Raw genomic sequence first — 25,987 nt, forward strand, 5'->3', positions numbered from 1 at the left:
ACAAAGAACAGAAGTCTAACCTTTTTTGTGGTTGAGGTTAGCAGACAGAGCTTCTGTAACTCTACTAACCCAAGTGTCATAAGACTGTGCTCTGACTTTCACTCCATACAGCAAAGAAGGAAGGTCTTCTAGTGGATACCGGTACCTGGAGATATGAAAGGAAAATAAAGCAAGAGTATTAATGCTTGCACAATACCTAGGATATTGCTTATTGTTGAGTTTTCTCAGCTAAAATAAGGTCAGGACAGAATACGTATAATATCCTCTGCCTTGAACCCAAGAATCAAACAAAGAAGATAAAAGCACTCCTTAAATAAAGGAAGGGAAAAGAGTGGCCAAGTGTTATGTCTGGCAATCAGTCTCCAACACAGTATTGATCTGGAAAGGGAAAAAAACCAACTGCTGGCATACCTTAAACACTTGTTCTGCATGGGACACGGACATAAATCAGATGGGTGGTAGAGGCAAACCAAGCGCTCGGGATTACAGGAACACGTAAGAGCTGACAAGAAGCACGTTGTTCTGCAAGCTGTGCACTGACGTTCATCGTCTGGAACCAATTCAAACACCTCTTCTTCAGACATCAATACTCCCTTAAAAAAAATTAAACACCTGTTAAAAACACTAGCCCAGGCAAAGCAGAGAGGAAATGGGGAAAGGGAGCAAAATTTCTTTTGCAGGTGAAGTAAAAGAGTTGTCTTTCACTACTTACCATCTGTACAACAGTTTCCCTTAAGCGTGTTTCTTCCTCTATCATTAGTGTCATCTCCTTGCAGACCATGGCAGCCAGTCCGACATCCAAGCACTCTGGATCTGCAGCCATCTTGAAGATCAGTTCTTCATGGGAGAAAACGCAATGACGCCCAAGCCTTCGGTAGTGACTCACACACTGACGTCCAATTGGAAGCTACAAAAATCAATGTCAATCATCATTCTGGGACAAAACATTTTGAGACAACCTCTCACCACCCACATTCCTTCACAAGATCTGGGGAAAGACAGACTAAGAAACAGAAAAATATATTATGGGAAAGAGGTGAAACACACTGTCGTCTAGAAATAACTATGTTGGGACTAAAGTTAACCAAAGCTAGCATCAATCATTTTGTGTCTTTTAAAGCACAAAAAGAAAGTATTACTAGATAAATTTGCTGTGCACTTCTGGGTTACATTTTGCATAGTGTCAGAATAGGAGTTTTCCCAGGGGCTACACACGGATTATATCATGAGCACTGAAGAAAAAAAATCTGACAATTCCACAGACAAATTATCTGATAAATGAATAAATGTCTTAACTTCTAAAATTTATATTTCAATGTATCAAAGGAGAAGTTGGAGGCAGATAAACAATAGATGAGATCCTATCTTTCATCTGTAAACTCTGAATAGTAATGAGGCACACTTTTAACAACTTACTGAGGAATCCATGTAAGTTATGTTCTGGTGTGTCATGGCTATTAGAATACGGATTAACACAATTAAAAGATGCAGTGAGCTGACACTGAAGGAGAACAAAAGAGTTATGCCTACTCCAAGATGCAGATGAGAACAGCTATTCAAAACAGTACAATAATCTATATGAAAACTAGGAAGATGCATGAGAGAAAAACTAGCTGAAGTACTACAAGATCAATATTTGAAAAGGAAGACCACATGAAAAAGTTTCATTTTGAAGCTGTTTAAAATAGTGTGGACACCAAAATCATTTTCTGCTATGAAAATTAACAACAGTCTCACAATTGCATGAACTATAAACATAAAACACACTGTGCAGCGTCAAAGACTACTCTTCAGATAAGAAATGATTAACATTCTCCTTGCAAAGGACACCTAGTAGAGACACAAAAAACATATACAAAAGAGCAGACCCAGTCAGCAGTGCAGAAGTTCACAGCTTCAGCAAAGTTGTATCCCTGGTTAAATCCAGAGTGATAGGCACGAGGAAAGGTCACGACAAACTCGCCAGCACACTGGTTGGTTCTGTACACCTAATATAAGTGAAGAAAAAAGGGGGGGAAAAAAAAAAGCACTAAAAAACTTGCAACAGAGGTTAGGACATACTGAACATCATTTGCATTACCTGTAGAACACCAGAGTCAACGCAGCTAAGTGGTAAAGTTTGATTTTGTCTTCTTAAAATGAATCCTCAGTTTATAACGTTAATCAAAAAATAAAAGCTAGATATCTAATCCAGCAGTTTAAAATTCTCCTCATGAATTCCAAAAAAGGATTATCGACTATCGCTATTTAATCCACCGCATCACAACCTGTAAAGGCTTCTAGAAACAGTTTATGGTTTGCTTTGCCAAAGTATTTGTCAAAAAAGCAATTTATCCTAACACAAAAAGCAAGTCAAAGTGACTGCTGCTTAAAGGTCTGATGTCAGTAAGGCTTGGTCAAAACAGTTTGTAAAACTGGAATTTCTATTAAACATCAGTGTTTGACTGTCAAAAGATATTAAAACTAATTCATGGACAAATACAAATACAGTAGAAGGGTTTTTTCCATTAAAATGAACTGTAGCACAATGTACATTTATTCTGTAAGATATTTTAAGTAAGAAGCTTGGCACATCCTCTTTTGATGTGAGATAATTGAATTTCATGGTGAGGCTCGAAAAGGATTCAAAAAACAGACTTCAGTGCCACCACTAATGAACTGGAGATGTAGGTGTCCACCACAAAAATTCTTCAGAGTTACATCAAACTAATGTTAACAAAGATCTGGCACAAAATGAAACCGAGTGGATAAAACGCTCATGTACTACTCACTGGTACACCATGTTCCATCAGCACATTGGGGTTCATGATAGTGACCAATTGATGCAGGAGATCAGGCTGGGATTCAAATAGCTCAGGAGCCAACTCCTTCATCACATCTTCCAGCTGCTCTGCTGCATGAGAGGGCACACCATACCACGTCTTTGGCTCTCCCCTAACAAAAAAAAAAACAACAAAAAAAACACAAAAACAGATGCATTACTTAAAGGAAACAAATGATGGCACCCAACTGCAAAGTACGTGAACAGTGATGTTAAAAGTGTAAGCCAAATATTTTTTCTGTGAAGACACAAACGAACACCTCTAATAGAAATAGACTGTGGTACCCGTCCACTCACTCAATCAACCCTGGAGAAATCTTATGTCTGAAACAAAAGGCATATTATACCACATAAACAGAAGTGAAAATGATAGAATGCTGATGTGATAACGTATAATCAGTCCTTCTAACATACACAACTAGTTACTGAAAACCAATAGTTCACTAGATTCTGAAGACAGGAGATACCTAATCACATGAATTATTTAAGAATGGGGGAAAAATGTGACGAACAGGACCAATAACAGAGAACAACTTGAGAACATATTATTCTAGCCTTTACAGTCCTGTCTCATCCAAAGGGAACTGTAATAATCTAGAATCTATAGTTGACAGGTTTGTATTTTGTTTTTATTATTATTATTTTTTTTTATGTACAACTAGTAGTCTGTTGAAATATCTGAATCAATTTACATATCAATTGCTAGGTAACAATATTAATTACCTTGACACTAAACATCCCAGAAGTTTAGATAAGGAATAATGCAATGTTTTCTATGATTCCTACAGGCTTTAGTGACACCTGCTGGTAAGACAGAACTAGCAAGCCCTAGGAAATACTGCTGTTTCTGGCTGTGCTGCTGCAATTCACCAGCTGACACAAGACTTTCACATACTGACCCGCTCAATAAAACGCTGAGGACCATAAGTGAACTCTAAACAAATGAAATACTCCCTCACAGCCTGCGGACCAGATCTATTAGCAAACAGTTCTCCAGAAACGTGCAGTCATAATCTAAAGGTTATCAAACTCGTCCTTAGCAGATAGCTAACCTCCCATTCTGAAGGAGTGCTTCCCACAGTGCCCTCTCATGAAGACTGACTGCAGTGCAAGGAATTAATCTGTCACGATTCTTCTTTTCAAATAAAAAACAAACAGCAGAACACTATTAGAAATGTTCTGGAAGTCAGAATTACTTTCAAATTTCTGTTCTCTGAAGGAGGAATACTCTGTGTATACATAACTCTGCTCATGAACTTGCAGATTTAATGCATGCATAATCCACTAGACAACAGCCTTCATTTCCAGCAGGGGATGCCCAACTTTAGAACATAAAGCACATTCCATACCAATGAACTGTAATTGAATTTAAAACAAAAGAAATTGTTAGAAAAGATGTGAGCCTCTAAAAGATAATTTTACAGTGATAATAGACTGCTTGCAACACAAGAATATTCAATCAGTTAATGAAAAATACCAACACCATTAAAGCAGTATTTGTGTTCTCTTTTAATCAAATTCAGCTAAGAATATGGGCTACTTACCACATACAGTTTTTTGGTTAAAAGTCATCAGCATGAATAGATATTTTCAAGTAAAATTACAAATTTACTAACAGTAAACAAAGCAGTATAACATAGATGTGCAAAGGAGAGCCCATACCAATGCAGGTAGTTAATGGAGTAGCTCCAGTGGTCTTCAATATGCCAGCAAAATGAGGAGAAGCACATCCCCACATACAGCCAAGGTACCTTCATGCCAGAGATATCTGCATTAATGTGAGCAAGGACTGATTGGTCTAGAATTGGCATGTTATTCAAATTCCAACCAGAAAGTGCATAATCCTGCAAAAAAAAAAAAAAAAAAAGAATTTTGAGCAAATCAGAAGACATGGGGACACTATCTCTAGACAAGGAAAATACTAAGAGACCAACTTATCCATTCCTGTTGCAGATGGTGCACAGTATTCTGCAACAGTGAAGCATGTAAAGTAGGAAATATTTAAACTCTTCCGCCAGCATTTAATACAACTGACATTTAAGGCCAATCCTAGTATTTCAACATTATTTGGATCAGTGCTGACAGACTTTGATTCCATCCTATGCCTAACTTTCATGCTTTTCTGACTGAAAAGAAAAACAATACCAGTAACATTAGCAAACAAAGATAGAAGTCTTCCCTAAAACTGGATACAATGACTGCAAACATCAAAAGCTGAAATAATAATGAGATTTCTTGTGAGAGATGTGTTTTACTGCACTGTAGCTTAACTTGATCTCTATAAATTATTTTAGAAATCCCTCAATAAAATAAACTCCTACGTTTACTTCACAGAAATCAGCACCACCAGTTGAGAAATTCACCTTTTCCTTCAAAATGCGCCCAGTTTATATAAAAGAAAAAGGTAAATTCAGATTGCCTCTACTTTGTTTCCTCTGCACTAACATAAAGACAACAGAGAGATGATGACCTGGCTAGAAAGTTATTGTTGTTTGGTTGTTTTTTAAATTACTACTTTTATACAAAGAAATCAACAAGCAGTTCTCACTCAGCAAGTAGACAGACAATCTCTGCACCACCAAGACAAAAGTGCAAAAAGTAGGAAGGTGCAGACACGGATGGAATAGTGAGCAAAATAACATTTTTCAGGGATTGGTATGAATCAGTTTGAGCCTGAATAACCATGAAATCACACCCTTACTTTCCCCTTTAATCTGAATTTAAACAAATAAGCAGACAAAAAATGGATATTCTACAATAAGGTCTGAGGGAAAATAAGCAACACACTCACCAGACGTTCTTTATTTAATTTCCCGTAACAAATGATGTATCAAAGTTTTTTTTATTCTTACAGTATGCACAGTCAGAGGGACAAGCTAAATCTGATTAGTCTGTTTTATCTATTACAAATCTCCTAAGGAGGTAAGTATTGTGTTTCAGTAGTTAACTCCTCAAAACAAGAAAGGAAAATCTTATCAGATGTTTCCTCATATTTGAGTATAGTGTAACAATTTACATATCTTTGCCTATTAAGTGATACAAAACAGGTGTAACTTCAATCATTACAAATAGCTTAGCTATCAGAAACAAAGATTTGGAAAAAGAACATACACTATCAGAGTAATGCCCTGCTCAAAAAGAATGTTCAGTGTGAACCTTAATATCTTCATTAAAAAAAATCCACAGATTTAACTCTCAGAGTTAAATTCTTACTGTGAAATCTCATGGAGAGCAAAGAACAAGGTCAGCTTGCACATTCTATTACTCACCTCCTCCTCCGGCATCAGCTTTCGTCGGCCGTCTTTCACTGGAAAGCCACTTCCAAAGTCCTTGGATGATATATCAGCTCCATATTCTACAATGACATCTTCTTCTATGCTGCTCACCAATCTCCAGAATTCTTTCTCTACCAGCTCAGTGGGAACCATCTGAAAGCAAAACGTTGTTAGGGTTTGCGTAGATTAGATCCATCCTGAAAACCATCATTCAGGCTATACACTGCTAGTAATCTCTGGGGTATCCTCAAATTCCAATTCAAATTCTCTCACTCCATCTCTTCACTATCACACAGTTTGGTTTGTTTTCCTTAGTAGTGGCTGCAACGTAATAGAAATAAAACGCCACACCATGAAGGATGGAATTAAAAAAAAAAAAGAAAAAAAAAAGGATTTTCAGGAGTACAGCTTAAGAATATTCTTGAAAGCTAAAAAGGGAGGACAGCAGAAGTCAAGCAGCAAAAAAAAAAAAAAAAAAAGAAGAACATGCATATTCCAAACTATTTCAGCGAATAACAACCAAAGTCTAAAAAACAGAAAGGAAATTCAGATAAATGCGTTCAAGACTGTAGTCTGCACGTATCTCATAGTTTTTACATGCATTTAGTTAAAGTCTGTTTGTAAAATAAGCTTTATTTCTTGTTTTGATCTGTCCCCTAAGGTCATGAAATGAAGCAGAGATCTCAAAAGCTGGAAGCTTTGATGAGACTGTCCACAAATTACTCAAAAACCCTGAGAGAAGAAGCTTGTCATTTCATGCAGTCTATAGAACAGTGGAATCAAAGATGTGCCAACAGAGACACATCAGTTTTAAAAATGCTGCTGAGATGCAGGGGGAAAAAAAATTATCAGACTTCATCTATTGATACATCTGCAAGAAAAGAATCTAATAGGGAAGAAAATAATGGTATGTCCACTGAACAATCAAGACAAAAGCCACAGAAAGGACAGTGGAAAGATCCCACTGCCTCACAGGAACAATTCTAGGTTTGGTTCAAATAATCAAAAAGGGAAAAAACTGAAATGGAGTATAGCCTTTACAAACAATAAAGCTGTCTACTGATCAGTAGAAAAAAGTTAAATGAAATTGAAGCAAGACCAGATGCCAGGAAGTTATATCTTTTGTTCTCGTGTTTGGAGTTTATTGTGCCTCTTCATAGAAAGCTAAGATGCCTCAGCAGAAGTCCAGGATCAGTTGAAACCTCTTTTCCTCCTACAAAGAATGACAATGAAAGTTGAACTCACATGGACTGGCATGTTGAAATAATCAGACTTGAAGTTATCAGCCATTTCACCAAAGCTCTGGAGAGTATATTCCCTGACAGCTTGTTCAAATCCAAAGGCCTCACGGGGTTTGTTGCATTCCTAAAAGATAGAACATAGAAACATTGTTCCCTACAGCAGATTATGACACAGTCATACTTCTGTTAAAATTAAAAAAGAGGAAAGAAAACAAAACAGTTGACCATCTGAGTCCTTAACAAACACAATAAGCTATCAGTTTTGAGTGCTTTTCTCAGCTGAGGAAGTCTTACCATAATGGAAACAGATCAGAATTAATTGCATGAAAGTTAATCTAAGCAAACCCCAATACTGCACACTTCTGCTTCCTGTACAAACTAAGTTTCGCCATCTATTCCTATCAGCAGCAGAGACAAAGAAAATCCTTAAAGGCATTTCTTAGACACGCTGGATTCAAACACCTGCAGAATAAACGCACGGGAACAAATCCTGTTAGTGTTTCAGTCCTATCAACAAAATATATCCTCAAATGATTTTGCACAAGCGCACACAGGAGGAAAGAAGAAAGGAAATTAAAACAATGCAGCACTCATACCAAAGTAGGTGACTAGTAAGAGCTAACAGCACACACAGTCCCTCTGACTAAACCTTCAAGTCTTCTATTGTTCTACCTATAATCATCCTAAGAATCCAAGAAGACCAGCTCACACTCCTGCTGCTGTCCCCACTCATTTCTACGTCTTTTTCAGTTCCTGCTGACAAAGGGGCTGTCACAATTTTTAACGTGTACAAGATATATTTGAGCACAAATTTGTCACCAAACTTAACAGCCAGTGTCATAATGAAAATGGTCCAAAGAGGAGTGCGAGAGATCAGCCGTTCCTTTCCATTCAAGAGAAACTATCCTTAGACTATTACCAATATTCATCAAAGGTGCTCTTAAATGCAGCTGGCAAGAGAAGATTTATAACATCTATAAACACTGTCAAGACAGTGTTGACCTCAATGCAAATAAAGAGTCCTTATCCTGTCCCTCTGTTTTGCTTCTACTTTGGCACTCTGGTGTTAATATTACATCAACAAATAGAGCACAGTTAGCTTTTGAAGTAAAAACTGAGACAAGTACTACTAATCATTTCAAACATCTCTATGATGTACACACACACACACACTTACACTGTTTTTTTCCCCCCTCTCTCTTACTTCCCATACCTTCGTGGTGTAATGTAATGGAAAGTGCAACAATGAACGGAAGAGCAACAAGACCTCTGGCCATAGCAATGAGGATCCAACCAGACACAACAACAAAGGGCACAGAAATAAGGGAAAGAAGCTGCTTACCTTCAGAAGACCTGTAAGGTCCTCATGTAGGCAGAGATCTCCAGAGAGATACCCTCACCTCAACTGCCAACCCTTAAATGAGGTCTGGGAAGGGGCTGCATCCTGGCTTCACTATTCCAGTCACTCAGATGCACTGCATGCACCTGAGCTCCCCTGGGTTGGTCCTGCCTTCCCACCAGGTGTTCAATCACTGGTTCAAGCCATGACTTTGCATTTTCACTATACATGGTATTTTTCAAGTGCTTTCTGTATCACAAACTAGCAACAATTGACTTGGACCTCGAACTTCGCCAATTTTTTCCCATATGTGATTTTCCCTTTGGAACAATGCATTTTTGTTCCTATTACAAGTAGTACTACTACTAAGCAAAGTTAAGACACCTTAGTAATAGTACAATCACTACTGAAATTTTTTATGATTTTGTACATTCTTAAACCATTTACAACAGACACAGTATTTACTATATTCTCTACATTACCTCCATGTCAGATTGTTCTACTTTGCTAATGCTCCCTTATCATTCTCTATTAAGAGAAGGTTTAACAAGAAGCTTGATCTATTACATGAGCAACAGCTCAAAGGATAAGTCAGTCACCCATGCCTGTAACTAGAGATTTCCACTTCACAACAGCATTAACCTGAGATCATCAAACACCTTAATCTTTCTTAAAGAACAGTTAGAGAGCAAAGAGCTACATCATTATGTGGCTGCACAACTATTAGCACTGTTATAAAGAAAACAGCAGAAACCCACAGCTGGGAAGGGTGTGGATGTTGGGAGGGAAACGAGTATAGAAGTATGCATGTATGTTACTGCCCCTCTCTGGACAAAAAAAGTCTAAAAAACATTTTTTTAAACAGTTAAAGCCAGTTACAAAGTTACAGATTTAGAAATGGCAAGCTTTTTCAATCTGAATTCTATACCTACAAACTTCCTGAGCTTACAAATTTTTCTTGAGACAAATATCAAGCAGTCAAATTATGCCTTCTACCTTTATGCTGTTGATCAGTTATCTCTTTGAATACAGCCACTTCTATTTCTCAAGCAATTAAATTCAAACTGGTTTCCATTTCTAAGTCTTTCCAGTTCCTTTCTTAGTCTAAAACAAAACTAACAGTTACTCTTAAAATTAATTCTTTCACTACCTGCAAAAAGCTATTCTGAACAATGTCACAATGACTTCTCAATAAAGAGAGCTCCCTGTTGTGCCCATATTATGTGGTTCAATTACTTTCTTGGTTAGAAAGTGTTTCATCGTTATGTTTAAACATCTACTACCACCTTAATTCTCACCTAATTTCCTGTTATCCACTCATCTGAGTGAGTTTCAACTCAAGTTAAAGGCCACATAAAGGCCTGACTTTTAACTTCTACATAGCTATGTCTTAAAGGTTATGCCCAAGCTCCAGGAGAAATATTTCTCTTACAGCTCATCGGCTGGCACAGTTGGAGATCCACAGCCCATATCTTGACAAAATCCCAAACAAAATTACATCTCCTAGTCAGATGGAACAGCAACGAGAGTTGAACTGCAACTCTTTTGCTCTTTTCTGGAGCGCAACTAGAAATACAAAAATTGAGTATTTCCTCAACTGTACCTCTGCAACACACTTTGGACACCTCCAGTCACCTTTAGGTACATCAGGTAAAGGAGGAATCAAGCAGAAAGTGTGATAGCTGTCATCACATCCATCACAGAGCAACAGTTTGTCTTCATTATTTCCTCTGCCACAGAATAAGCAAACATACAAATCAACCTGTGGAGAAAAAAAAACATACATTGTTATAAGCAGTAACAAGTTTCCTCATCCAGAACCTGCCTTCCTTTAAATAACAAAGAAAGGATGTAATCCTAAAACTCAATATAAACATGAATGTAATCTCCTCTGCTTGTTGAGAAGCAACGCTAACAATCAATTGTGCTTCAGTTGGGGTAGAGGAAGTAACTGGAAATTACTGCTAGAAACAACCATTCCTTTCAGTTGGGTAATAATTATCCAGGTAACTCAAAGGAACATCTCATTTATGTTATTCCAAGGCAATAGAGGAGAATAAAGCTTTTAGGATTTCATGTGCTGAAAACAACTCATAGTCTTTACAGGTAGTACAAATCGAAGAATATCTTCAAGAAATGTTTCGGAAACATACCTGTTATCACTTGCAAAGTACAGTGATTATACTTATAATGGACAAGAAAGAATGACAAAAAAGATCCAAGCCTACACATTTCAATCAAATTCCAAGCAGAAGAGGAGGAAATTGTACATAAAGATACCAAATCCTTACTCATATTCTCCAAAATAAAGGACAGAAATTCCAGATGCTAGGAGAACAGAATTAAACGCAGCACAACAGAAAAAAAAATTGCAGAGGTCTACGATCACCTCTCAACAACAACAACACAGACTGGGAAATATGTCTCATAAATATCATCAGGTTTCAAATTTTGTTTGCTACTGCATCTTGTACTGTCCAAAGGATTTTAATATAAACATTTAATATAGCATCAAAGATCTGTAATGTAATCAAATGTCATCTAAATGAAACTTATTTTATCACAACTAAAAAAAATGTCTTCTGTGTAACGCATGTTCTGAACTCTGCCACTGCTACCTTCAGTCATCGAGCAACCTGGGTTCTGCATATTTCCCTCACAGAGCTAAAAACCCACCAGAAATGGTGGGTTTGATCTGGGGTTTTCTTTGTTTGGGTGGGGTTTTTATTGTTAGATTGTCACACACACACCAAAAAAAAAAAAAACCCTCACATTCACACAAGTTAGTTTAAATACTTGAAGTGAACCCCATCTTAGTTATGTCAGCCTAGTTAACCTATGTGACTTCCTAGCTATGCAACAGTACACTTTTCAAGGGAAAGATTGCTCAGTAACTATCTTAAGAAACAATGTTTAAATGTTGCAGTTCTATTAGGAAACCGGGTTATTTTTTTTTTTCTTTTTAAGACAAAAAGTGAAAACACATAACAAATATGAAAGATCTAAAACTAGTTACCAAACTAGTTCTTTTTGTTGCAAGTATATGTAAGAGAGAAAGGTTGCTTTAACAAACATCTCCAGGCTCTATTCCGCAAACTAAAAAGCATTAAAATGGCAGTTGTAATGCAAGGCTATTCTATGATATTCACTAGTTATCTACTGCTTATAATACTTTCTTTTCTCCATATGAATGCTTTTTTTTTTTTTGTCAGCCCAAGAGATGATGATTTGTTAAACAGAAAGACTACACCACAAAAACTACTCACAAAATGTAGACAAACATGTGATTACACCATAACCACAAATAAGCCTCCTACCCACATAATTAAAATACAGTAGAACTGTGATGATTGGTATTTGGGGGAAGGTGATAAAAAAGGTACCAGCACCTCACAAAAAAAAAAAAAAAAAAGAATCAAGAAAAATTATAAACAATACTGCAAAGTATTTTTCAGTTAGAAGTTACATAAGGCTAATGTATCACCTTTTACATACAGAAACAGAGACTGGACAACATATTTTTAAATGAAAACATCCTTAAACAAAATGGTGATGATACTCAAACAGTCAAGGAATACTGTATACTTGGTAGTAACAGAAAAAGAAATTCAAGTTACAGATTCAAACTTAGCTACAACATCACAATCATCTGCTTTGTTTGTTTGAAGTGTCCAACCTCTCCACCTTCTTTCTCCAGTATGTATTTTCATGTAATTACTGAAGATTTTTGGTTGCTTTGACCTTCCATGGTTAAATTTAAAATTAATTTTTCTAGGTGTTCTCAGGCTAAGAAAAAAAGAACAGCTGAATTTGTAGTTAGGAGCCTATGCTTGAAACATCAGTCATACATCTTCTCTCACTGTTGTACACACAGGCTAAATTATGACATTTCAAAAGCGAAAAGTTCTTGCTTTTTCACAGCCTGTGACAATGACACACTGCTTCTCCATGGTCAAACATCAGCACACTAAACATTTCACTTCTCCCCTTAGAGTTGCTCTTCATTTCCTTTTGCGTGGACTTACATGGGCCCAGGTGAACCTCATGAGGTTCAACAAATCCAACTGCAAGGTCTGCACCTGAGTCATGGCAGCCCCCGCTATCACTAAAAGCTGGAGGAGCACAGGAGTAAGGATGGAGCCCTGCGAAAAAGAACCTGAGGGTACTGGTGGATGGCAAGCTGGGCATGAGCCAGCAATGTGCCCTTACAGCCCAAAAAGCCAACTGTATCCTGGGCTGGGTCTGTTTGACCTGGAGAAGAGAAGGCTCTTAGGAGACCTGATAGAGGCTTTTCAGTATCTAAAGGGGGGCTTTAAGTAAGAAGGAGGGGGACAAATTTTTCAGCGGGTCTGTGGTGACAGAACAAGGGGAATCGGTTTCAGACTAAAAGAGGGAAGTTTAGCTTGGATATAAGGAAGAATATTTTCAAAATAAGGGTGAGACACTGGCACAGGTTGCCCAGAAATTTGGTAGGTGTTCTGTACCTGGAGACACTCAAGATCAGGCTGGATGGGGCTTTGAGCAACCTGATCTACCTGTGGATGACCTTGTTCATCGCAGTGGGGCAGGACCACATGACCTTTAAGAGTTCCTTCCAACTCAATTTTATGATACAATGACGAGTTTAAACTCAGAACAGTGAGGATGAAGATGAAAGTTGATACTGCTATACTCAAAATGCTGACATACTGGAGCATCTCATGTATGTTTAAAGGAAGAGAAGTAGTACCACTGCACCACAAAGAGGAGCTCAAATAGAAAGCAAGCTACTAAAGACATGTAAGAAATATGTGGCAAAGCAAGTCTTTAAGCCTATAATCATCATGTACCTTCACACTGTAACACTCTTCCTGCCTGAATTAAAAGCTACGCATTATTTTATAAAACACTGTTCACTCTTCTTTGCTTTGAAAAAAAAAAAAAAACACCTCAGTAAATCAATGAATTTCTTATCAGAAACCATAGCAAGATAATCAAACTTACAAAATTGACAGAAAGAGTTCCTTTGCGCTGCCTCATCTGCATTCCAAATGCTTCTGATCTGTTTCCTTTGCGTCTTCGTGTCACTTCATCTTTAAGGAAAACAAAGTTAAGTGCTATTAATAACACACAAAGATAGATGCAACTTGCAAAAACAACAACAAGGTCCAGTTTGGTAACCTGTCTTTAATATCTGAAACTACGTGGCCACCCAGCAAAAGGTAAAACGTCTTGCTGTACCAAATCATTCTAAAATAAACAGGAATTAGGAAAATATTTCATATACCCTCACAAGTCATCCCAATTGCCTCAAAGAAAAGAGGGAATTAACTCATTCAGCTAGTAGGATCAGCTTCAGAATTGTTAAAAAAAAAAAAAAGTCCTATTTTTCCTTCCAGCCATACAGCTCATGCAACAGCTGCATAACTGTTATGGTTATTACAATACAGTACATAAAAAGTTGAAACTATGCCAAGTTACCCTGAAAATCTCTCATGAATTAAAACCTAAAATATTTACCTTCTATAACCTTAAAATTCTTACCTTCTATAAGTGTTATAACTCAGTTATAACACTTTACCTTCTTTTTAACGTTGCCTCTAAAGACATGCAGAAAGATTTAATAGCCTTGTTACTTTACAAAGCAACGAACCCAAGGTTTAATTACCCTCTTTATCCTTCGCTCCCAATGACAGACCCATCATCTTGGGTCCAGCTCCAAAGATCTGCAGCTTCTTTAGTTCAGTATTTCTACTCATTTCTCCTGCCTCCACCTACGAATAAAAAGAAGGCCAGATCAGCACAAACTAACAATACTTCTGTTCCAACTCTCACCATCATTTATTTGCATTTCCCTCTCCCATAATACCCAACATCAGCTCATCAAAAGAAAGGAAACAGGTGGGAAAAGAAACGATTCTCATTTCCTAGAGCCAACGATCAAAAGCAAATGGAATGAAAGACAAATAAGTACTTAGTAACACAGACTAACTACAGCAAGTCACCTATACAACAAAATCTAGGATTAACATTTAGGATAATAAAACGAGAAGAATGTCACAGTAGTATTTTCCTCTGTCCTGACAGCACGAGGTGCTTGGAAGTTAACACACACACACTTTCTTGAGTAGACACATAAAGCGACACGAATGAATTCGAAACTATTTCCCGGATTTATTTATGATGACACATTATGAGTGTAACTCTGAGATTACAGCTACTCTTTGTGGCCCTGCAAGCTCAAAAATCACCGAATAGAAGACCCATTCGATTAGGTGACATGTCCACAGCTCTGCAGTGCTCAGCTGTTTACCAAAGCATTTTATTTCAGTATTCTTCCCATTTCCCATTACTGACCTATCTCGTTTCCCCACATTGTAGCTTCTAACCTAACAGCAAAAAGAACTTCCATGTTTGGTTTTTCAGAGCTTCAATGCAACCATCTTTTGTATTTTACATTGCCTCCTTACACACTGAAAACACTTTCTAACACCAGTATACTAAGCCACTGTATTCCCACCATTCACACTTCCTCCTGAAACTCACTGAGTTCAGTTCAGATCTCAGCAAGTACATCAATTTAGAAAGCAGGCATCTAATTCTGAAGTGGTTACCTTCACATAATTACTGAGGATATTTCATCTGTTATCCCCAGAATTACAACCTGATAAATAAGGTATGATATAAATTCCCTCAAGAACACCACAAAAAAAAACACTTTTCCTAAAAAGTGTTTAAAAATAGGATACTCAAAAGCACTTCTAACAAAGCTAAAAGCTGATTACTTCCATTTATTCAGCCTAAATCAGTTGGTTTTCTTCCTGCCAAAAGAACATTCTAAAAGACCTAATCTCCTATTTATTACTACTCATGAATTTCTTAGTGATATTTAGAGTCCCTGCTCTCACTGAGTTGTGTACAGTATGCTAACCTGCATCTTTGCAAAGCTATTCGTGTTGATACTCTAATTTCTAATATTTATGAATTCTATGATGTTATTAATTTCAGTTAAGACGTGTTACTGATTGTATAAGTTCAATCTGAAATTACATCCCAACTGGTGATTTTTTTTTCCCCCTAAACTCTTCACTTCTTGGCTAATAAGCCACAGAGGATCACCATCACATTTTCACTGAACAGGAAAGCTCACAACCTGGAGACTTCAGAGTCATTCCATTTCCATCTGAAACTCATTAAAAGTTTTTCCATTTTCTCAACTAACAGAAGTTGACAGAATCAACTCACATTACGTTTCCACTGGGCAACTTTCCATTACCTCAGTAACATTTATTAATGATCTCCACAATTTCCCTCCTGCTATTGTGATCTAAAACAATTTTCTCGATAATACCTGAAAAACAGTTTGACTATCATATGTACTGAATTAAATAACAAACATGCAACAACCCCTCTTTGATTTTTCAGCTTTGTTTAAAAACGCATTCCCTAAATATGTTCTCATAACTCCACTGCTCATATTTATTTGGATTCAACTAAAGCAAAATGGATACAATGTATTCACACTCAGGCAAAACAAACAAACAAACAAAAAAAACACCCAACAAACGAAGCAGGTTGAAAGAGAAATGTATTAAAAAAAAATCAGCTTTCTGTAAAACTCACAAATACTGTAAGGCTACTCGATAGTTTAAGTTGTGAAAGAGTATCATCAGAAGCCTCAGAGAGATTCTCTGGAGTATGGTCCAAAAGAGCACATAAACACCCAACTCAAAAATTGTGAAAGCATTCCTTGCCATTTTTTCCACAGCTAATAGCACAAAACTCCACATTCTTATTTTCGTTTTGTTGCTTACAGAACAAAAAAAGCAAAACCAAACTTGATAATACAGAAATTCTATTCTTCTTCCTGAAAGATTTAGGGAGATCTTTGGTTTTTTACCTTCTCAACAGAAAGTACAACTCAAAGGCTTTCTTTTTGTAAGGGAAAAATCACTTATAAGAAGCTCACATCCTTGGAGGCACTCTGGGCCAGGCTGGAGAAGCCTTGGGCAGCTGAGCTGTTGGGTGGCAGTCCTGCCCACAGCAGGGGGTTGGAACTGGATGGGCTTTAAGGTCCTTTCCAACTTAAGCCAGTCTATGATTCTATGATACGATGAGAGCAGTTACAATCAAGAGTTCATGTATTTGTGTGCAATGGGCACATCAGCATCCCCCAGAGTTCTATCATTTCACAGAATTACTACCTTTTTTTTTTTTCCAAGTTCAAAAATGGAATTTTATTTTCTTAATTGCTATTCTAAAACCATCCACGTTTGTAGCAGAATACTGAAAGCAGACATTACCCATAATTCCTTCCACTTTTTTAGAAACTTATCTAGACGTTAATATGCTTTTTATTTAACCAAATTGATCTCCTTTGAAAAGTCAGCACTTCATTATAGTTTTCTTCCAGCGCTGTGTTACTTTACGAGAAACTGTTAGGATGTAACCTCATTAGATAAATTCCCTTGTCAGTTAAAATACATCCTAAAAGATAATTTGCAAAGACATTCACTTTTTTGCTAACAAAGAATTTAACCCAACTGTAAAGATTATCTCTTTTCATAACCTAAATTCATTCCATTTCTCTTTTTGTTATTGTTGCCCACAACTACTTCAGTTACCCTCCTCCATTCTTTCTATTTCAGAGCTTTCTTAGTGAGAAAGGAATAGAAAATTAATCTTTTTTTTTTTTTTTTTTTTTAAGGAGAATATCTCATAACCAAACTATTCTCTTTCTTGGAAAAAAAAAGTCCTTATTTCACAAAGGAGAATTCTCATTCCCCATCTTCCTTATTTTTCATCTTTAAAAATTGAAACACTCGCTTTTCTAAAATGTCAGCTTCTTCTGAGGATCTGGGTTTACTTCAGTAATCTTCAGTTACCACCTTCATCATTTCTTATGTATCTCCCATTCTCAGGTACAGAAATAAGATACAGATCATTTTGGAAAATGCATTTAACTCTGGAAAAAATCTCCTGAGATGCAGTGTTCAGTGTAATTAGCTACGTTCACTAACCAGGCATTGGACAACTCAGCAAACAACACAATCACTGAGATACAGCAGCTAGAGCAGAACAACATTTATTTAGCAGGTTGGGTTTGTTTTTTTTGTTTTTTTTTTTGTTTGTTTGTTTGGTTTTTTTACATTATTTGCCTATTACCTGTGTTCTAAGGAACACCTAATTTTCTGGTACAATTCCAGATGTGTTCTTCAAACAATAAGCAGAGTCCTGTCTATAATAACAAGGTACTGAAATCTGGGACAATTTTTCAGCATTCTCCAGATCTTTTACTTCTGCAGTTTGGAGATCCTGAGGACAAATTTCTATTTCTAAACACAGTTACAGATTTATGCATAGCTTCCAACACAGCCTAGAAATACTTCTCCAGCTATGTGAGTAGGCTGAGTTCTTCCTTTATTGAAGAATTCAGTTCAGCTATTTTAATAACTAAATTGCTTACAAGATAATGTGAGTACAGGTCTTCTAGAAAGTATTTAAATACATATGCGTTGACTTTTTGCAGATTGTTCACATGAAATCACCTCTCTCATTTTGAAAATGCAGCACCTTTAGATGAAATTAAGCAGCTATGTCGTGTCACTCTGTGGTACTTCTGACCCTTCCAGTGAGAAGTACGAGTTACTCTAAACAAAGAAGCATCAGAAAAAAATCTTAAGGATCTTAATAAGACAGTGACACTTCTACACCATGCAGGAGGGAAAGAGGTCACACTGGCACTGCCTCTCAAGATTGGTTCAAAGCAGAATTCTTCACAATGAATGACTGCTATAGGAACTGCAGTCATTCTTAGGTTTTTTTTTTTTGGACACCTCTCTAACAACACAATTGGAAAGCCAGGGACTGCCTGTGTGATTGATGCATTGCTATGTGGCTGCAATAAATAATGCCAAGTCAGCTTCTGTTAGTAAAGAGAACAGATCAAAAGGGACAATTTAGTCTGAATCAGTCATGACATCAGAGGCAAAGAGGAGATTAAGTGTCCTTTATAAACTCAGTCAACAAACAAAATGTATTGGGGAAAAAAAAAAACAACAGAATTTTAACCGCACTTTGCTTCACGGTGTTTAAAGCAAATATAGAATGACATGAAGCTATAAGAGTTTGTTCTAAAGGTAAATCCACCTTTCACTCATGCTCTACCAAACGGCCAGCAGGGAGCCACGAGAGCTGAATCATTTAGTTTTCACAGTTATATTCTCTACCAAAGTACACAGGCTAAGTGTAAAAACCAAAAAGCAGCTTTTAGAAGTTTTTAAACACATCCACCACAAGCAAAGTTTCAGAGAGACATCTTTCTCCACATTTTATTTAAGTGAAGATTTCTTTCTTGCGGCACTTTTGAGCAGGCTTCCACAAACTAAGGCTGTTGCACTCCCAGTATTGCTCTGCTGGTACAAGGAGTAAGGGTTCTCTGCAATAACCAAGAAATAGAGGTACCTGGGACTTGACACGTCTGGTTCTCTTCAGCACAACATTCATTCTCGAACCTTGCTTTGGTGAAGTCTGGGCATCTGAGCTGAGGTCCTCAGCCTCCACTTTTTCCTTAAGGTCCAAGTTAGGCTTCTGGATGCCCTAGAAGATCAAAGCAAAGAACACCAAGTTGACTGATCAGGTAGTGCTGATCATTTTATGGCCTGTAAACCACTCTCTTCACTAAGAAATTAGCCAATGACTGAAGTCACACAGCACTGTTACATATGCAATTTGGACAAGGGGTTGATTAATCCAGGCACCCCGGGCGTGGGAGTTGTTTAGCCTTACGTAAAGGGAACCTACAAGAAAGATAAGCAGATTTGATCAGGGAATTTAGTGAGAAGAGATAATGGTTTCAAAATAAGGAAAAAAAAGGCTAGATTTAAATTAAATATAAGGAAGAATTTCTTCACAACAAGGGTGGTGAAGTACTAGAACAGGCTGCCTTGAGAAGCTGTGGATGCCCCATCTCTGGAAGTGCTGGATGGAGCTTCAGGCAACCTGATCAAGTGGAAGGTGCCCTTGTCTCACAGTGTTTTCCTTAACAGGGCCGGTCTTGGTCTTATTAGGGTGGGTAAACACTTGTCTACATAGTTGCAACCTCTAAAAGCACAGAACCTAAGTTCTACTTTTGCATGCAGCAACAAGCAGCCACATGCAGTTTGGACCCCATCCTCACATCCTGAAAGAGAAGCATCTCACCATTAGGCTGACCCCAGATTGGAAAAGCTCATAGGGGTATAAGATCCGTTCATAATGAGACTTAAGTAATGATCCTGTGCCTTTTCCTGGCAGGTAGCCAAGCCGACTTGCCACTTTAGACCATTTCTTCTCTTTAGTGACTACCTCAAAGCCTCCTTTGCCAGCAACAATCTGAAACACATACACACAAAAAAAGTTAAGGGCTTTGAACTGCTCTCACCACCTCACATAAATCATAAATCAACTACAGCAATCAAATGCTAAAAGGTTCTACTAAAGAATGGCAGAAACATGAGTTTGCTTGTTGTTTCCTGAAGGACTAGTACTATAACTAAACAATTAACCTCCCTACTTATTATATTTATTATTACAACTTCCCTAGTAAACACAATCTGCGTACTGTTCTAGACAGAAGGAACTCAACAGTTAAGATTTTTGACAAGCTGGAAAGAATACAAACCCATCATCAGAGCAAATGGAAAAGTTAACTCTCACCAGACTCACGCTCTGATGCAAAACACAAGTCTGGCCAGCAGCGAAGCCAATTCTAACAGACCCCACATAGAAGGGAGTGTTGGACTTGAGAGTTACAAAAACTCTCAGAAAACCCCAAACAGCAGAGAGACTACTGTACAAAGAGAGGAAATTGAATTAACCTTCCATTTAACTTATTCACTTTTCACACCTGATTTCAATTGTTTTGAATCTGGCAGTTTACATACAGAACTGTCAGTGTTACATGCAAGAAAATAGAAAGAAAAATGACTACTTGCTTGATCTGAAACACTGGCCACATTTCCACTGCCTCCACTCCCTTCATATGGTTTCACTACCAAGTAGTTTAAAACCCAAATGGATTGTAATTTAATTCCCATTATTATACGACTAATACCATTTCTACTACAGCATGGTTTTGCATTTCATGTCTTTATGTACAATGATCAAATTTCATGTTTAACATTTCATAGACAGTTGAAAACCTCAAAGCAAAAAAACAACTGCTACTAGAGTGAAATTTACAATTTATTTCTCAGGCTGCAGTAAGCTCAAATGTCTAAGTGTGACAGTGACAAATACATTAGTTAATTCTGTTTCTTTTCATTATTAAAGAGAGTTGCACTCTCTCTATTCTTGATTGTTATTTTTCTCATACTTACAGCACAGATAAAATCAGTTTCAAAGCTATTCCTAAACTTCAATTTATTGTTTACACGCCCAGGAAGATGTGATTGCTGAAGTTACCTTTATATGAACTGCGGCTAGAGAAGTGAATAAGTTAACTAAATCAGCCTACATTTCCATATCTGGAACATACTAAAACACTCCAGCTCATAACAGTGACCCAGACATTTCCAGAACCAGTATGATGGTTTTGTGTAGCAGAGCAAAGCACAGTACACACAAAAATAAACACTGGAAGACATTATTGCCTCTTGTTTGCACGCTAGCAGCAACTTCAGACAGTTAAAAGAACTCTGACTTCTGAGTAGATTTCATCTTTAAGAGAAGGTAAGTAAAAATGTTAAGATTTAACAGAAAGAAATCTTGATAGGGGAGTGGAAACAAATGCTTGAACACAAAAATGTTAGTGCTGCCATATCTCAATTTGTCACCTTGCCAAACAAATCTACCTATTTATATTAACAGCCTTTCTTTAGCAGACAAGTTTATAACTACGTACATTTTGCCAGTGGCAAACCCCAGAAGTTTTTATTTGCATGAAAATGTGAAAAAACAATGCATCAGAGCTGACTATAGCAACATAAAATTTTAGCTAGCCCTAAGCACAGCCTGTACTGGAAACAGATTAAAATAATTATTCCAGAAGTTGACAGTATAAAGTCCCAAAGATGCATGTTTACGTCACATGGAAAATCTGTGCCGGGAGACAGAAGGGAGCAATTACTGCAATTTATTACAGAATTGCTAGGTGAGGAACTGAAACGCATGCTTCTCAGAGAACATCTCAACTCCTACAGCCCTGCCATACATAAAAGAGGACAACTTGAATTCCAACAGCTAACAGCAGGATGCTCAAGCAACTAATGTGTGCTGGATATGACTCAACTAAAGCCAGCTGAAGTAACTGTGACAGACACACTAACACAACCTTGCAATTTGTAAGTTATTTTCCACTCTGATTTTTTTCCCCCATTTTCATTTCATCTTCATATTTATGAGACAATGCTGTAAAACAAGCCCTCCCTGATGCTTGGCTTCTCGAGTTCAAATGAAAAACGAAGTCTCTGCCTGACCAAGCATTGCCATACTTGTTTACTCACCTTGCTCAGACCATAGAGATCCAGTATTTTCCTCTCCACTACAGGAATTTTTAAATTGGATCCTTGAAGTTCCCAGAATTTTGCTAACTGGTCCAAGAAGTCCAGCTTCACTCTTGTCATTGCCTGCAATCAATAAGAGAAGACAAATGCATACATTCCCAAAAAACTATGACAATATGTTTCAGACCTGACAAAAATCATGACAAGCTTTATAGTGTTTATATTTTCAGAGCACAACTCAGCATGTAAAATATGTCTCAGATTAAAAAAAAAAGGAATATTTAGTAAAAAGAAAGATGTTTATAAACATAAAATTGTATATGCTTTTGTTCCCCGTATTTGAAATCCCATAAGCCAAAACTTTTACCTAAAAATTTCACATTTTCAGACTAAAATGTTCACTTAAAGTCAGAATTCCAAGGAGAAACGCAAGAGCAATGAATAAAATCTGTGGGGGGAAACAGCAGGGTTATAAACAGCTTTTCTATATGCCCTAACCATGCAAAAGGAGCTCTTCCCTTGAGTATTTTTGGAGTACTCAAATCACTTTCCATAAGGGGACCCATTTATAAGTCAAATGATGTATGACATTTTGGTATAGGAACAGTGCAAGGCTTTGAGAAATGCTGTAGGGAAAAGGAAAAGTCAGGACAGAATATTACTCAGACTGTTTTCAAGAAATCTCCCCCTACATTTTCGAAACATAAAATTAGCCAGCCATAACTAGTCTTATAAAATACAAAGCAACTTCATTTTAATGCTTAAGAGGCATTACTGGGATAGCTGACTATAAGGTAACCAGAGGCTTCCAGAACAGCAGTAAATATTTTAAGAAAAATAAATAAATCATGGCCTGCAGAGCTCTGAAGGCCAGACACTGGCTGCTCTTACTATGCAACATGGCATTTGGCATTCATTTTAGACATTTCCAGTTGAACGTGAAAGACTCTTGTGGTTATTTGGGGTAATAAAATAAAACCAGACTTTTCTCAAAGCCACTGAGAGTTATTTTCTATGGAGGCTGCCACTGCCAAGTATAAACACTGATGCGGTCTACAGGTTTCTAAAGTCTCCCCACACAGAAACCTGACAAGATGTAAATTTCAAGCAAGGAGACCTACAGCTTTCAGTGTAAACACAAAACTGTATCAACAGTGGAAAGGCTCACCTCCAGTTCATTCAGGCGCTGAATTCGTGGAGTGAAACGAAAACTTTGTACTTCACAGGCAAACGGAGGCTGCCAATCCTAAGGAGAGACAGAAAGACATTTCAGTGTTTCAAGAAACTTCACTGAAAAACACACAAAAGGCCTCAGTAATTGGTCATTCAAGCTCCCCCTAGTTTAAATGAGTTTCAGCAGGATTTGTAATATTTTCCAGTTTTATGCTATTATCGTGCTTCTAAAATGTTCTTACAACACTTCAGTCAGATGAAAGAAGTCTTCACAAAGTTAGAAATAAACAAGAAAATAAGGCTTGATGCATTTCAGTATGCCCCATCTCAAACTGGGCTCTCACTTGAGAGAGAGATCGTGCTGCTTGTTGGTATTTATTCAAAGATGGGAAGTTCTGTATTTCCTGCACATTGCAAAACTGTCACTACCAACAGTGATAAACACCAAATAACATACAATATTATGCATGTAACTTTTCCATGTTTGCCTACATTCATAAAGATAATAACAGCAGTCAGGAGTCCAACACTTCAACAGAAACGCAGTCCTAAATAATGACTGTCTGAACAGTCAGTACTTGGTTCAATCACACAGATCCAATCACACATGCCTCCCAGATCCACCTTCTCTCCCTAAATCACATTATGACTTCAAAACAAGTAAAGATCAGCTTTTTAGTATCTCTTAAGAAATCTTAAAAATACAGTAGGCAGTCCATCAGGCAGTAAATACAACAGAGTAAGGACACAACATTACAAATGGACAAAAAAAGCAACACATTTGTCGTATGAATGGCTGCAGCATCTGAAGGCCTGAAGCACAACTGTAAAATATTTACAGATTCTAATAATGGAAAAGGATTGTGAATCAGCAAGGTTAGCACCAGGTGTTTCATTTAGTCCTTTCTTGCAGATCTCAAACCAACCTGATGCACACATCTGGCAAGGCCCTGCAACACCAATGGCCAAACAATCACAGAGAAACACTGCAGCCTTCAGTGGCTAGGAAAGTTCTAGGTGCTCTCAATGAATTATCTGGATCAGTTTCTTGTGACCTCTCCCCCAACCTAAGCCATTCTGCTTATTTTAGAAAGGGCAGCCTCATGGAGGTCAAGATTTCACCATGACATTAAACTATCTAAAAAGATTCCAGCAACCCTGTGGGTCAGGAAAGGAAGGATCACAAAATCTAATTGGCAGTCACCATATCCACGCTACTCTTAGCTCCTTGTTTTCATGTTCTTTCTCTCTCTCCTTTGCTATTTTTCACTCTCCTATTTTATAGGTTTGTTTGTAATTATGAAGGAGGCTCTGAGCTCCTACACTGCTTGATGTTCTTGTCTGAACGGTCACAGAGCGAGGCATCATAAAACACCTCCAATGGCCTGGTGCAGAAAGGGGTGTTCAGCCCCGACCTTCTAACCTGCTAACACAAACACTTAACTCCTGCGCACAACCAGACTGGCCGTGCTTCCACCCACAGTCTGAAGGCTGTTTACAAACAATGGCCCCTTTACAAGGCACGTCCTTCCTCCCCCCCCTCCTTGCAGTGCAAATGCCTACTTTCAGCTACAACGCACTGCAGCTTGTTGGTTATTACACCAAGAAGAGCGTCAAGCCCGGGCCCTGGCCGTGCCTACAGGCTTCTCACCCGCTCCAAAACCACTTCTAAGCTCAAGGACCGCCGCATAGGGTCTCTGCGTCATTGGCGTAGCCTGAGGAAGGGGACAAACGGAACCCCAGCAACCGGGGCACGGGAACTGAACAGTCCCAGGGGGGTCCCAACCGCAGCGAGTACCGCAAACTCGGCCGGAAACACTCGAGGAGAGAAGGAAGGGGCTCCCGACCCCCGGGGGCCGCCCAGGGACAGCCACCCGCCGCGCCCCAGAGCCGCCGGCATCCCCGGGTCCCGGCTGCGGCCGCATCCCGCCCTGCCCCCGCGCCAGGCGGGCGGTACCTTGGGGGGCCGGATCTTGCAGATGCCGGTTTTCTCGGCCAAGCCGCGGATGCGGCCGATGAAACCGAGCGGGTCGCTGAACTCCTCCCAGCTGGGCTCAAATACGGGGCACTCGGGCGGGGGCACGAACTCGGCCGCGTAGCGCGACCCGCCGCCCCCCGCCATGGCTGAAGGGGGGAAGGCGCTGCCGGCAGCGGGGCGCAGGAGGGGGGCGGGGAGCGCACCGAGGCACGGGCACAGAGGGGCGGCCCTCAGGGGCGGCCGGTGGGGCAGGGCCGGCGGCCGAGGCGCATCCTCCGGCGGCCAGAGCAAGGCAGAGGCAGGGCAGGGCCGGGTAAGGCAGGCCGGGGCGGGGCAGGGGGGGGCGGCGCGGCCTGCTGGCACGCGGGGCGGCTCCTGCTGGGTGTCGTCGCCCCGTCCCCCGGGGCTACCTCCCCCCGCGCCGAGCCCCTCTGGCTCGCGTTCCAGCTCGTCCGGAAGTTACGCGGTCGCTTTCAGCCCTCCCCCGGAAGCGGGCGCAGTTGTTGTCTTCCGACCCGAAAAATAGTCCCTTCGCCGCACTAGTCTCCAGGCGGCCACCAGCGCTGTAGGAACGGCCGCCTGCAGCCCTCGCCCGCTCGCGGGGACGCTGCTCCGAAGAAACCGAGAAGAAAAGCGCTCGGCCCGACACTTCTAAAGAAATCGTGCGGCGCGGCTCCGGGGGCGGCCGGGGGAGGGG

General features: G+C 39.0%; 1 protein-coding gene across 2 annotated transcripts in view; it reads right to left on the bottom strand.

The window, feature by feature from the left end:
- KDM5A (lysine demethylase 5A) overlaps positions 1-25,749 on the bottom strand; it is a 51,242-nt gene extending 25,493 nt beyond the window's left edge. For both annotated transcript variants that reach the window (XM_085229776.1, XM_085229767.1), the window contains exons 1-16: positions 25,270-25,749; positions 23,308-23,385; positions 22,140-22,262; positions 19,858-20,028; positions 19,120-19,254; positions 14,324-14,429; positions 13,660-13,748; positions 10,280-10,438; positions 7,342-7,461; positions 6,091-6,249; positions 4,484-4,665; positions 2,772-2,934; positions 1,869-1,988; positions 713-907; positions 412-593; positions 21-145 (exon numbers count right to left, since the gene is read on the bottom strand). In XM_085229776.1, coding sequence (XP_085085902.1) covers positions 21-145; positions 412-593; positions 713-907; positions 1,869-1,988; positions 2,772-2,934; positions 4,484-4,665; positions 6,091-6,249; positions 7,342-7,461; positions 10,280-10,438; positions 13,660-13,748; positions 14,324-14,429; positions 19,120-19,254; positions 19,858-20,028; positions 22,140-22,262; positions 23,308-23,385; positions 25,270-25,434 — 2,272 coding nt within the window. In that variant the 5' untranslated portion in view covers positions 25,435-25,749. The remainder of the gene's footprint in view (positions 1-20; positions 146-411; positions 594-712; positions 908-1,868; positions 1,989-2,771; positions 2,935-4,483; positions 4,666-6,090; positions 6,250-7,341; positions 7,462-10,279; positions 10,439-13,659; positions 13,749-14,323; positions 14,430-19,119; positions 19,255-19,857; positions 20,029-22,139; positions 22,263-23,307; positions 23,386-25,269) is intronic.
- Between the last annotated feature and the right edge of the window lie 238 nt (positions 25,750-25,987).

Source organism: Meleagris gallopavo, chromosome 1, assembly GCF_905368555.1.
Source record: "Meleagris gallopavo chromosome 1, MGAL_WU_HG_1.1, whole genome shotgun sequence".
NCBI lineage: Eukaryota > Metazoa > Chordata > Aves > Galliformes > Phasianidae > Meleagris > Meleagris gallopavo.